At 35.9% G+C, this 12,349-nt stretch overlaps 1 protein-coding gene and 1 long non-coding RNA gene across 2 annotated transcripts in view; one reads left to right on the top strand and one right to left on the bottom strand.

Moving 5' to 3' along the window:
- Positions 1-12,349, top strand: part of LOC135833764 (uncharacterized) — a 265,501-nt gene that overhangs the window by 139,990 nt on the left and 113,162 nt on the right. The window lies entirely within an intron of this gene.
- LOC135833722 (neurogenic locus notch homolog protein 1-like) lies at positions 1,928-9,893 on the bottom strand. Its single transcript, XM_065347478.1, has 8 exons — positions 9,692-9,893; positions 7,116-7,448; positions 6,726-7,043; positions 3,765-4,091; positions 3,367-3,687; positions 2,966-3,292; positions 2,564-2,887; positions 1,928-2,485 (listed from the first exon to the last, which is right to left on the bottom strand). The coding sequence occupies exons 1-8, from the start codon at positions 9,804-9,806 to the stop codon at positions 2,148-2,150; spliced, it is 2,403 nt and encodes an 800-aa protein (XP_065203550.1). The 5' UTR covers positions 9,807-9,893; the 3' UTR covers positions 1,928-2,147.

Genomic DNA, 12,349 nt, shown 5'->3' with positions numbered 1-12,349 from the left:
ACTTTTTTGTTCTACGTCAAATTTCCGATCTGCGGTATCGAATCATATGAAAACGACATCAATGTCATCAAAATAACTTTATTTCAGAAATAGTGAAAATGGAGGGGGTTGAGGGGCTCTGGATAGGTCTAGGTGAGTGAAGCACAAAATCTGAGGTCATATTCGTGCTCAGCGGTGTCGAATCATATGAAAACGATACCCTACTCATTATTAGTTATTTTTTTCAAAATTCCCATTTCACCCCCCACCACCCTAAGATACATTATTCCAAGTTTTCACCACCGCGCACCAAAGCAAAAATTTTTAATATGGTATATGATGTTTGGGGGCCACAAATACGTTCAAAAAACGTCTTTCCAAAATTGTACCTCGCAATCTTGGTTGTTAATAGGCATAAAAAAATGAGAAAAAACGCCATTTTGAGGGGTAAATATGAGGAGAGGGGGTTGAAAATTTTTGTGGGGATACCTACTAAGGATATACATGGCTTCCAGAAAAATTTTCCAAATCGGTTGAAATGGGACTGAGAACTGTGTTATTGAAATTTCAAAAAAGGGGGGTTCCCCAAAAAGGGAAGGTGGCGTGGATCTGAAATTTTTCACGCGGTAGTTTCTCAATGGTACTCACTTTCCATGCTAGTATCAACCCGAACGCTCTCCGGGGCCATTTTACCCCTTCTACGCGCCGATAGCTTTTTTGCGTTTTTTTGAATACCCCCCCCCCGCCCCTCATTTGAAATATCACTAGATCGGAAATTTGACGTAGAACAAAAAAGTACTGAACTGTTTTCGACGTAAAATCAACCTCTGAGATGAAATCTGTGAAAAATCCATTGGGGGGGGTGTGACAGCCCCCCCCATAAAAATTAACAAGAGGGGTACGGGGTGGTAACTCTTAAGAATTATTCAGGGGGTCACTCTCGACAATTTCCCGCAAAAAAATCTTGGCTAGGTAAAAACGTTTTTTAATGCGATTTTTCAGCTAAGTCGTCAACACTATTTATGTACCTTTTCTCGGAAAAAATCACATTGTCAGTTTTCATAAATTTTTTTCTTTAAATGCGTTTTTCTCAAAATCTTGTTTTTCAATCCTTCAACTTCAAGAAATGCAAAAAAGTGGAAAAAATGAGCTAGGAGGCTAGGATTGGTCTCATTCGACTCGATATGATGTCTAGTTTTCAAAATGGCCAAAAAATTGAAAATGAAATATCCGACTTGTGGCCCCTTCTGTCAGAACGGATCACAATATTATATTTTCGCACCTGACAGAGCTAGATCAAAAGAGCGTATAAAAATGGCGTACCTACTAGCAAAAATTTCTACATAATCTTTTTTTTTCATATTGGTAAGTAAACTTTGAAAAATCAAAAAAAATGAAAAATTCAAATTTCACTTTGTTGAGCTGGAAAGTTGGAAAGTACCCCCTCACCACTTATTTCTCAATTTTTACCCCCTCCCCCTTCATCAATTTTTAAAATGAGACTCAACAAATTTTCAGAATTTTTGCGCTTTTGATCTCATACTTAATTACACAAATTTATCTTTTATCCAAAATGATTTTGTTTTTTCAATTTCCCAAGTATTAAGTAAGTTTTGTTAATTGTCAAAAATTTTACTTTTTTGCCAAATTTTTCCCTCAGTTTTCAAAATTCCAAAATTGAATTTTTCTTGAAATCAACAATCTCATTTTTCCTTGTGAGCTGTGTAAGTTGTCAAAAGAAAAGAATACTTGAAATGCTGTTTGAATTACTTTCCTTTGTGGGTTCTAAAAAACTGAAGAGAAGTTATTCAGATTTTTTTTTTCAAAATGTAAAAACCCAATCATCTCCTGAATTACTCAGGGAAGTTGAAGAGTTAATAGAAAAATCACCACAATGGGTAAGTGAGATGTATCCCCCACTTCTAATTTGAAATAAAAAGTAAGTGCACTCAGGGGAAAAGTTGTATTCGACTATACAAATGATACAATAACCAAGTATGAAACTACCACTAATTTGTTATCACCAGAACAGCAACCAGTGAATCATTAATTTAAAATACGGATAGCTGCAAAGCTGCCAATACGCTAGATGTAAAAATGTTCACTATATTGGCGAACACGTTAAATGCGGATTTCCTCGGTGTGCCTTTGATGGACAAGAGCGATTGCTACTCACTGGTCGGAGTCGGAGAGCATCTAAAGAAAGGATCTCCAATGTACCCAGCATTACAAGTGCATGAGGGAGTATGCTGTATAACCTGACACGTTGCATTGTCAGCGCACTGTCCCGGACAAGGATCTTTACATTTTTGGTTAATGCAGGCTAAGTGACTAACGCAATCTAAATTATTGACACATTCTGGCCGACAGCCTATTTCTGGCGATCCCATGTAACCGGGTAAACAATTGCATACAGCAGTGCCTTTGATGTCTTTACATACCGTATTCAAACCACAACGACTTGATAAACAGGCACCTGTTGGTGGATTTGTTGTCGGATTCGAAGCTGTGAACATTAGATATCGATTAAATTCAAGAAATAGGTATCCTTGTACTGGTCTTGAGTGCTTGTTACGTTACTTACTGGTATTCATTGGAGAGCAATGAACGAAAGGACTGCCAGTATGCCCATCGATACAAGTGCATATGGGATTATGTTCTATAGCCCTACATTTTGCATTGATACCGCAGGTTCCCGGGCAAGGATCCGTACAACGTTGATTAATGCAGGCTAAATCTCTATAGCAATCTGAACTCACGGTACATTGCGGTCGACAAGATGGCGGCGATCCGACATAACCCGGTAGACAGGAGCACACAGCAGTGTCATTGATTTCTCTACATTGCGAGTTTGGACCACAAGGATTTGGTTTACTAACGCAGGGAGATGTTGAATTCGTGGCCGGAGCTGTGGAAATTATTATTAATCAAGTTTTTCAAACCTTAATCCTGCACATTCAATAGCCAGCTAACTGAAAATACTTACATATCGGCGATCCTGGAGAACACTTTGAAAATGGATCTCCGTTCGGATCCGATGGGCATGAACAGTGTACATTATGATTTCGAATGTAGCACGATGCGTGTAATCCGCAAAACTCAGGGATATCGGAACAGGGATCGACGCATTTTTGCTTCAGGCAGATTTCTTCCTTCTCACAGTCAGAATTAAAGCCACATGGTTGTGTACATGTTGGTGGAACGCTTATAAAGCCTGGTAAACACGAGCAACTTGGTATTCCATGGTACAACCTACATTCACTGTGAGGTCCGCAAGGTGATGGTTCGCATGGATTTTTAATTGGTGGGGTTTCTGTAATTTGAATGGAAATTTAAACAACTATCTGCAGTATGTTTTGTAGGTTTGAATTTTTATTGAATACATACGAGTTGAAGAATTCAAGTGTGTGCATATTGAGAATGGGTCGCCTGTGTATCCCTGTTGGCACGAACAAAGTGGACTATGATTAACAACACTACAAACAGCGTTAACACCGCATGTGTCTGGACACGGGTCAAGGCATCTTTGTCGGATGCAGGCTTCATTCTTCCCACAGTCAGAATTCAAAACACATTCAGATGTACATGTTGGTGGACTTCCTATGAAGCCTGGTAAACACGAGCAAACTGCTTGTCCATTGTACGTGCGACATGCACTGTTGGGTCCGCAAGGCGTTGGTTCGCATGGATTTTTAACTGGAGGGGTTTCTGTGATTTGAATGTGGAAATTTTAAGTAGGTATTTGCAGTATGTATGTTTTGTAGATAGGAATTCAGGCTACATACCAGTTGAAGAATTCGTGTGTCTGCATACTGAGAATGCGTCGCCTGTGTATTCGGGCTGACATGAACAAACAGGAATATGATTAAAAACATTACAAACAGCATCGACACCACATACGCCTGGGCACGGATCAACGCATTTATGTCGTATGCAAGTTGATCCTTCGTAGCAGTCCTTGTTGGCTTCGCATGCTCGACTACATCCAGTATATGGATCACCAGAGAATCCAGCGGCGCATTGGCAAACAGCTACTTCTTTTCGAATCGTGCAATTGGCATTTGGTCCACAGCGATATGGGTGGCAGTGATTGGTTGGTTCGGTGATGTTTGCTAAAAATTCATTGAAATGAGTTTTTCCTGTAGTAGACTTTCCTCGTTATCTTTCAATAAATCCTCCCTTTTACTTAAGTCAAATAATGTATGGAAAACAAGAAGAAGTGGATTTCCAGGGGGGGGTGACGAGTGTCATTGCCTCCCTAGGGAGCAAAAATTTAAAGTACCTAGATCTTGCAGAAATGGACGTTTTTCAAGTGAAGCATTTACAAAAGTATTTAATTTTTTTTATATTTTCCAACTGGTTATACTTCTTTTTCGGCTTCACAGTTACAATGCCTTACTATTCTCAAAGTCTGTTTTTATGTTTAAAAAAAAAGAGCAAAAAACGTATTGTTTCTTGCCTAAAACTTCAAAAAATTGGCGACCGTTTGCAAAAAATTTCAAATTTTTTACTTTTTATTCCAAAAACTGTCCAAAAGTCTCGCTTTGTTGTCAAAAATTCTGAATTTGTCAAAGTCTCGCTTTTGTCAATAGGGCAAAACGCTCTGACATCACACAGCGTATAAGTGGTTGCGGATCTTGATTCCCCTTACATTCTGTAAGCTTCAAGCTAGTGATTGTTCTGTCCACTTTGCATTTTGATATGCCAAAACTTTCAAACCATCTCGAGGACCCCATTATTTTATGGCTCTAAATTGTAGAGAATTTTTTGCCCTTTCCAACGGTAATAAATTTTTTGAAATCCTCAAAGGTCTTCCTTGAGGAAATTGACTTAAGGAGCAGAAAAATGCGGAAAAATTCAACTCATTGTTCTGTCAGCTTTGCACTTTGAGGTGGCAGAACTTTTAAACCATCTCGAGGACCCCATTATTTTATGGCTCTAAATTGTAGAGAATTTTGTGCCCTTTCCAACGGTAATAAATTTTTTGAAATCCTCAAAGGTCTTCCTTGAGGAAATTGACTTAAGGAGCAGAAAAATGCGGCAAAATTCAACTCATTGTTCTGTCAGCTTTGCACTTTGAGGTGGCAGAACTTTTAAACCATCTCGAGGATCCCATTATTTTATGGCTCTAAATTGTAGAGAATTTTATCCCCTTTCCAACGGTACTACATTTTTTGAAATCCGCGAAAGTCTTCCTTGAGAAAATTGACTTGACGAGTTAAAAAAGGTAGCCAATTTAACATATTGTTCCGTCCGCTTTGAACTTTGAGGCAGGAGAACTTTTAAACCATCTCGAGGACCCCATTATTTTATGGCTCAAAATTGTAGAGAATTTTGTTCCCTTTCCAATGGTACTACATTTTTTGAAATCCTCAAAGGTCTTCCTCGAGAAAATTGACTTGACGAGCTGAAAAGTAGAAGTGAACAGCATTGTTTACACGTTACAGCTAGACTTGTAAGGTTTAGCCTACCATTCACAAGGTGCATGTATGGTATGCAACCTGAAATGTGCGTTTTGCCCTATATGTTGCAAAGAAAGTCATTTATTTAACCAAAAAGTTGCAAAAAGTTTCAATACTTATTCTTTTCAGTACCTAACTGACAAAAATTCGTAATTTTTTTAATTGCTGAGAAATCTTGCTTTTTTTACCTGAAAATACTAAGTTGTCAAAAAGTTTCTCTAAACAGTTTCAATTCAAAAATTACTAAAATTGACGCTTTTTTGCAAAAAATTCCGCAAGTCTTAATTTTTTTCAGAATTTCTCGCAAGTCTCGCTTTCTTGCCGAAAAATTGCCTAATTAAGTATATTGTTTTTCAAATTTTTGTAAGTTCTGATTTTGAATTTTTCGAAATTTTTAGCAAAGAAAGCTTTAGAACAATATAAACAATTTTTTTCATGACCTATTTTTTCAAAATTTTGATTGTTGAAATCAAACTTCTGAAATTTCGAAAATCACACCAATCATTTGTTTTTCAAAATTAGAATTTTAAGCTATTTTCTCAAAATTGGGAAATTTTGTTTCAATGATTAGGTATAAAAAAATGGACATAAATTTCAAAATGTCAAAAGTTTGATTTTGTAATTTGAAAATTTGAAAATGCGTTCCTTTTTTTTCATGCCTGCATGTCTACCTATTACTTTATTCAAAATGTAAATTTCGGAAACCAAATTTTCAAATTTCAGAATCAGTTTTTAAATTTGATTTACTAAATGCCTAGCTTTCTTTTATACAAATTTTAAAAATGGAATGACTCATTGGTTCTTTATCTGAAAGTGCCTCTTTCTCTTTGCTGTCCCTATTTCATTCTTGATCCTATCATGAGCAATGTTCAACGGGGTAAGATGGCGCGTTTCTTTTTCTCATTTCAAGGCGATTCTTCTCAATATTGTATCGTTATATTTTAATTTTTTTTATACGGTATTAAGCTATACTGAATTAAGTGGAGTGAATTATCAACAAAATGGAAGGGGTTGTATGCACAATTTGCAGCTAAGTGAGGCTCAGTGTCTAATTTTTTTAAAATCGAGTTTCAAAAATATTTGCCAAAAAATATTACATACAAATTAAAAGTTGAACTTTTTCGTTTTTTTCTGGACATTAGATTTTCAAATCATTGCAAAACTGAGAAAAAAGGCTTGTCCCAAAACCTTGATGTGTGTAGTGAAAATGATTGGATTTATTATGTTTTTCAAAGTTTCAATCCATATTATTCAGTAACCAACTAACAGAAAATAGATACTCACACGTTGGTGAACACTGCGAAAATGGATCTCCTGTGTAATCCGATAGGCAGGAGCAGTGTACATTATGATTTCGAACGTAGCACGATGCTTGTGATCCGCAAAAATCAGGAATATCGGAACAGGGATCGACGCATTTTTGCTTTAAACAGACTTCATCCTTCTCGCAGTCAGAATTCAAGCCACATGGGCGCGTACAGTTTGGTGGATTTCCTATGTAGCCTGGTAAACACGAGCAAACTGCTTGTTGATCGTTCGTGCGACATTCGCTGTTTGGTCCGCAAGGAGATGGTTGGCAAGCATGTTCAATCGGTGGTTTTTCTGTAATTTGAACAGGAATTTAGATGGGTATCTGCAGACTATGTTTTATAGATTAGAATTTCTGTTACATACCAGTTGAATGATACGTGCGTATGCATTTTGAAAATGGGTCGCCTGTGTATGCGGGTGGGCAAGAACAAATTGGATTATGATTAACAACATGACAATTAGCGTCAACACCACATAAGCCTGGGCATGGATCTACGCATTTGTGTCGTATGCAAGCTGATCCTTCGTAGCAGTCCTTATGGGCTTCGCATGCTCGTGTACAGCCACTGCCAGCATATGGATCACCGGAATAACCAGCGATGCATTGGCAAATAGCTACTTCTTTTCGAATCGTGCAATTGTCGTTCGGTCCACAGTGAGTTTGCTGGCAGGGATCGATTGGTTCGGTGGTGTTAGCTGAAAATTCATCGAAAAGTGTTAAAATTATGCCTCTCGTCTGGTTTTTTTTTTGGAGATTTTGCGTCATTTTTTTCTGCTTGTTGAAATAAAAAATTGAAAAATGGAGTTGATATTCGTATTCAGCGTCCCCGAAAATCTAATAAACCACATGTCACACGATTTTTGCTATTTTCAGAAAATTTGAAGAGCCAATGAGAAAGGAGGAGAGGGTTACAGAGGTTTGAAACGATTCGGCACACGATATTTAATAATTTTTTTATATGTATTAGACTAAAATTTTGGGTCTTTTTTCTAGGTTTTAAATCATAGCCTATACCTAGCTCCGAAATTCGTCACGTTTTCGAAAATCAAGCTCCCAAAAAAGTTTTTTTTTGAAATTTTGAAAAATTTTGATCTTTGACTTCATTTTTTAAACGACTTTGAAACGCCGCAAACAGATTTTTCTTCAAGTTGCTGCAGTCGCGAGTAATTAAACTGCTAAATAAAAAACCTGCCTCGCCTGCTCTAACTAGGTAGGGTTGGGACCAATGATGACGATTTTCTTTCTTTCCTAATACACAATGCAAAAAACCTATACAGAAAAATTTCTGAACAAAATCGGAGAACCTAAACCAGAACCAGCCTGATTTGACATGGAATCACTCTTGAAAACACCGATTTCGAGCGCAATAAATTCGTTATAATTTTTAGTGATTTTTTGTATCAAATTTTTTGCATTTTCGAGATTCATTTTCGTATTTTATATAAGACGAAAACCGGATTAAAAAATTTACTACGGTGATCATATTTATGCAATTTGTCAATGCGAGAGCAGAGATGACAAGAAATGGTTGGGAGCGATGGAGAATCCCGTAGCCGGCGCCGAATCAGCCAAGCCAATGCCCTGAGAGGTGGTATAGACGAGTAGGTAAGCTATACGCTGGCCTTGCCAAATTAAAAATTAAAAAAAAAAAAACTACCTACTTCGATGAAAACATGGAGGACATCCAATTTATTTTGCCGAGAGATCTGTTGAAGGAATTATACAATTTGCAGAGAACTGCTTCCTAGGCAACGTACCTATCCTATGAATTGTGTATACGAATACCTGAAAATTAGCATATTGCTTTTCCTGTAGTTCAGCCACTTGTGAGGTAACTTTTAGAAGCCGATCTTAAATGAAATTATTATACTAGAAAGGCACAGTAGCCAGGTATTTTCAAAAATTACGACTGTTTCAATGTACATATTTTTGAATTTTTCTTTTATTGATCAACTTCCATATTTTCGTATTTTTAAAGTTTAATATTTCTTTGCTTTTGTTTACAAATTAAAATTCAAGGTAGAATTTAAATTTAAATGGTATGACGATTTTTTCTCAATTTATGTACAAAGAAATTACTTTGCAGTAGATTCCACTATTTTTTTCACGGAAGTAGTATGCCTAACTAAGAAGAAATTTCAGCTACTGAACGAAAAATTGAGAGTCTTGCAAGGTTTTGATTTGTAAAAAATTCATTTCCGAACGATAAAATCAAATAGTTGGACTACACGAAAACTGTTTATAATAATCAGGGCTCGGATATTCTTTCCCTAAAAAACCCAAAATATGCGCTTAAATATTCCCTAAAAAATGCCAAAATATGCTCTAAAAAGTAAAAATATTCCCTAACGATATGGGCATTGCTTTACAGGAAAAATTAATTCCTATACGATTTTACTAATGTTGTTGTATGATACCAAAAATTCACGAACAAAAATGCAAAACTGATCATTTTATAATTACGAAAAGGTAATTCTAATTCCATTTTTAAAGGAATAAAAAACAAATAAAATGAACAAAAAAAATATGTAGGTAGGTATACAAGAGAGCTACTGCCAGTTTCACAATTTTTGCGGGGAAAAAATGAGAAATAGCCAAATACTAATTTGATGCAAAAATTTGAAATTGATCAAAATATTCCCTAAAAACTGCTAAAAACGTAAAATATGCTCTAAAAACGCAAAATATTCCTTAAAAAATGCCAAAATATGCTTTTAATGCTTTTATGGTGAAATATGCAAAAATATGCTCTAACGAATTAGGCTCATTTTACTTGAAATTTCATGAATCGTGGAGATAGTTGAAGAATTCCCTATCCTCTATGCATACAAAAAATATGCTCCAGCATAAAAATCCGAGCCCTGATAATAATGATACCACCACCACACTATCATCACTTGAATCGGCGCCTCGCGTAAATATAAGTAAAAAAATTCACCATTGGTAATCTGTGCACAGTGAGCTTGTTGACTAATTACCACTAGAAGAATAAACGAAACAAATAAATTCATAAATAACATATTACAAAATCGTTGCAACTGTCGCGCATACATTTTAGAGCAAAAAATTGTTAATCGCGCGACGAAACCTGATCAAGAAATGAAATTGTTGATAGGAACTGGTGGAACTTAATGCATATGTTCACCACTTATACTGCGAGACGAGCAGATGTAAACATTTGGTACGAGAGTGGTGTTTACTGCTATCATCGTTGTCTCAGTGACGTTCACGAATTTCTTCAAATTTTTATCAGCTTCCTTCCACGAACTGGACGAGATTCTAAAAATGAAATTTAATTTTAACTCACATCAAATCGATGTAAGATAGATTTCCAGTTAGTGAGTGGAGAAGGTGATGACAATTGTTGCTAAAGATACCCGCTAATGTTTCTTTTTTCTCTTCCCTCTCACTTCTACTTTTCGATTTTTTTAAAAATACAAATTACGAGAAAAAAGTACAAAACAAAATTGTTCATTTCTAAATTCGTTCCAAATTCCGAGAAAAAGTACAAAAAAAATTGTTTATAAATTGTATTCGGTAGGTATACTAAGATGAAAAAGTAAGATGACCTTCCAATTGTGAATCACCTTTCTCCTCCTGTGTTCCTAATTTATGAAGATTATTAACTTTGGTTTGATGGTCTTGAACAGAAGTGTTGAAATCTTAATTATATCAAGACTGTTGAAACCTCAAACAATAATCAAGCGATGGCGGTGTAGCCATTTTACCAAAGGTTGAAAACGTTGACTTTGATATAGTGTAATATGCCTTCACCCTCTAGGTGGACATTCTCGGAAAGATTGCCTGGTTAGGGGAATCGTCGTAACGTGGGAACTATCGGTGCATAAATTATTATGCACGTAAATCACTTGGTACGTGTACCTATACACAATACACCTGTTTTGTACATAAATCTGTCAATCATGTACAAAAGGGGTGAGCTCAGATCTTCAGGATCGTGGCTTCTCTGTATGAGAATTCGCCCACGAGCCTCACTTGTTTTCTATCATCTGCAGCGTAAGGTATCAAGTGGCATTGTGGTCACATAGTGTCGAATTTAACGTAAAGTCTCCCTATGAGGCACCTAACTCGTGTTTATTCCACTTTTAGCGTGGTAATTAAATCTAATTTGTTTAATCATTCGCCGATCGAGTAATTAATATGATTACTTTCCGTATCGTTCGCGTTTACCTAATTATCTCCTTTTTGCGGCTACCTAAGATGATTCCGGACATCAATAAGGTAGAGCGTGTGTTACGTGTGTCTCTTCGTAAAGCAGCCACCGACAGCCACTATTATTGGGGTAGGCTAAGGGAAAGAGGTGGTGTGACAGTGAGCAGTGTTTGGTAAGTTTTACTTACATGGTGGTGTCTCCACTTATTAATCTTAAGTTAGCACAATTAATCGATATTATTATGCATACTCGAGCCTAGGACATAGATCCAGCCTCGTATGATGGTATATTGTTTGATACCTATTCCGCCTAACTATGCCTATTTCGATAGGTATGGAATGGATGTTCCTGCGAACTACATGATCTGCAACAATCTTAGGACACTGATCTTAGATTGACATATTGTGCAGAAGGTCGAGGAGATTATAATTAATTCATTAATATAGTTAAATTGATATCTTTTAATACAATAAAGAGTATCATCGGAATAATGATGTTAGGTGTTCATTTCATTATTATTCTAACCTTTAGTTGTTCTCGTTAATATTGGATCGGATACCCATGTCTAATGACATTAGGAGACATAGGCTAAATTCAACCCCCTTAGGTAGTTTCTCATGTAACCCCCTTTTAAGTAATCACGATTATCTGAACCATCCTTTCCTAGTAATTCACACTTTAACGATAACAACTTTCAAAATGTCCTTCGATCGCGCTTCATCGAGTTATTCAAGTTACGTGTCATTACAAAATTTCGTACCGATCCCTTCGGCGGCTTCGGCTCCATTTATTTTTAGAGTTGGTTTCCTAAAATTATGAAAAAAAATACTCAGTAGAACGCTATTGTATTCTCCATTAAATGGTTTACAAACACAAGATTTGTTTATTCGAATACCGATGCACTCATCCTTGGAAAAATTTTCAAATATAATTTCCAAAATTAGACAAAAAATAAAAATTTGAATGAATCATTAAATCATTCAGAGAAATTGGATTAATTTTCAAGAGATGAGACTAGCGATTTTGATTACGTGATTTCTGAATTAAAATATGATATTCCACATAGAATAAAACTGATTGCTATCAAAATAATATTAAGACAAAAATGTATCCAAGATTCATCTTCGGAATTCTTGAAATCATTCACATCCTGTCAATGAAGAAAAGAAATTATGGAATGTCATCATTCAAACAACGATCATTTCCTAAAAGGAAAGTCAACAGAAATTGATTCATTAATTTTGTGTTCTATGTACCTATTACAAAAAAAATTATTAATAAAAATTGCATGCCAGAGCTGAATAATTAATTTTCTAGTATCAGATAATTTAATCCTAAGAAAATTTCCGTGAGTTTCTCATTAACAGTAAATATACATAGACTTTAGCAATATGGTACCAACATATTTCACGTTTTCAATAA

The sequence above is a fragment of the Planococcus citri genome, chromosome 2 (genome assembly GCF_950023065.1).
Source record: "Planococcus citri chromosome 2, ihPlaCitr1.1, whole genome shotgun sequence".
Classification (NCBI taxonomy): Eukaryota; Metazoa; Arthropoda; class Insecta; order Hemiptera; family Pseudococcidae; genus Planococcus; species Planococcus citri.
Note: the sequence above shows the minus strand (reverse complement) of the source record. Positions and strands in the feature narration are given on the sequence as shown.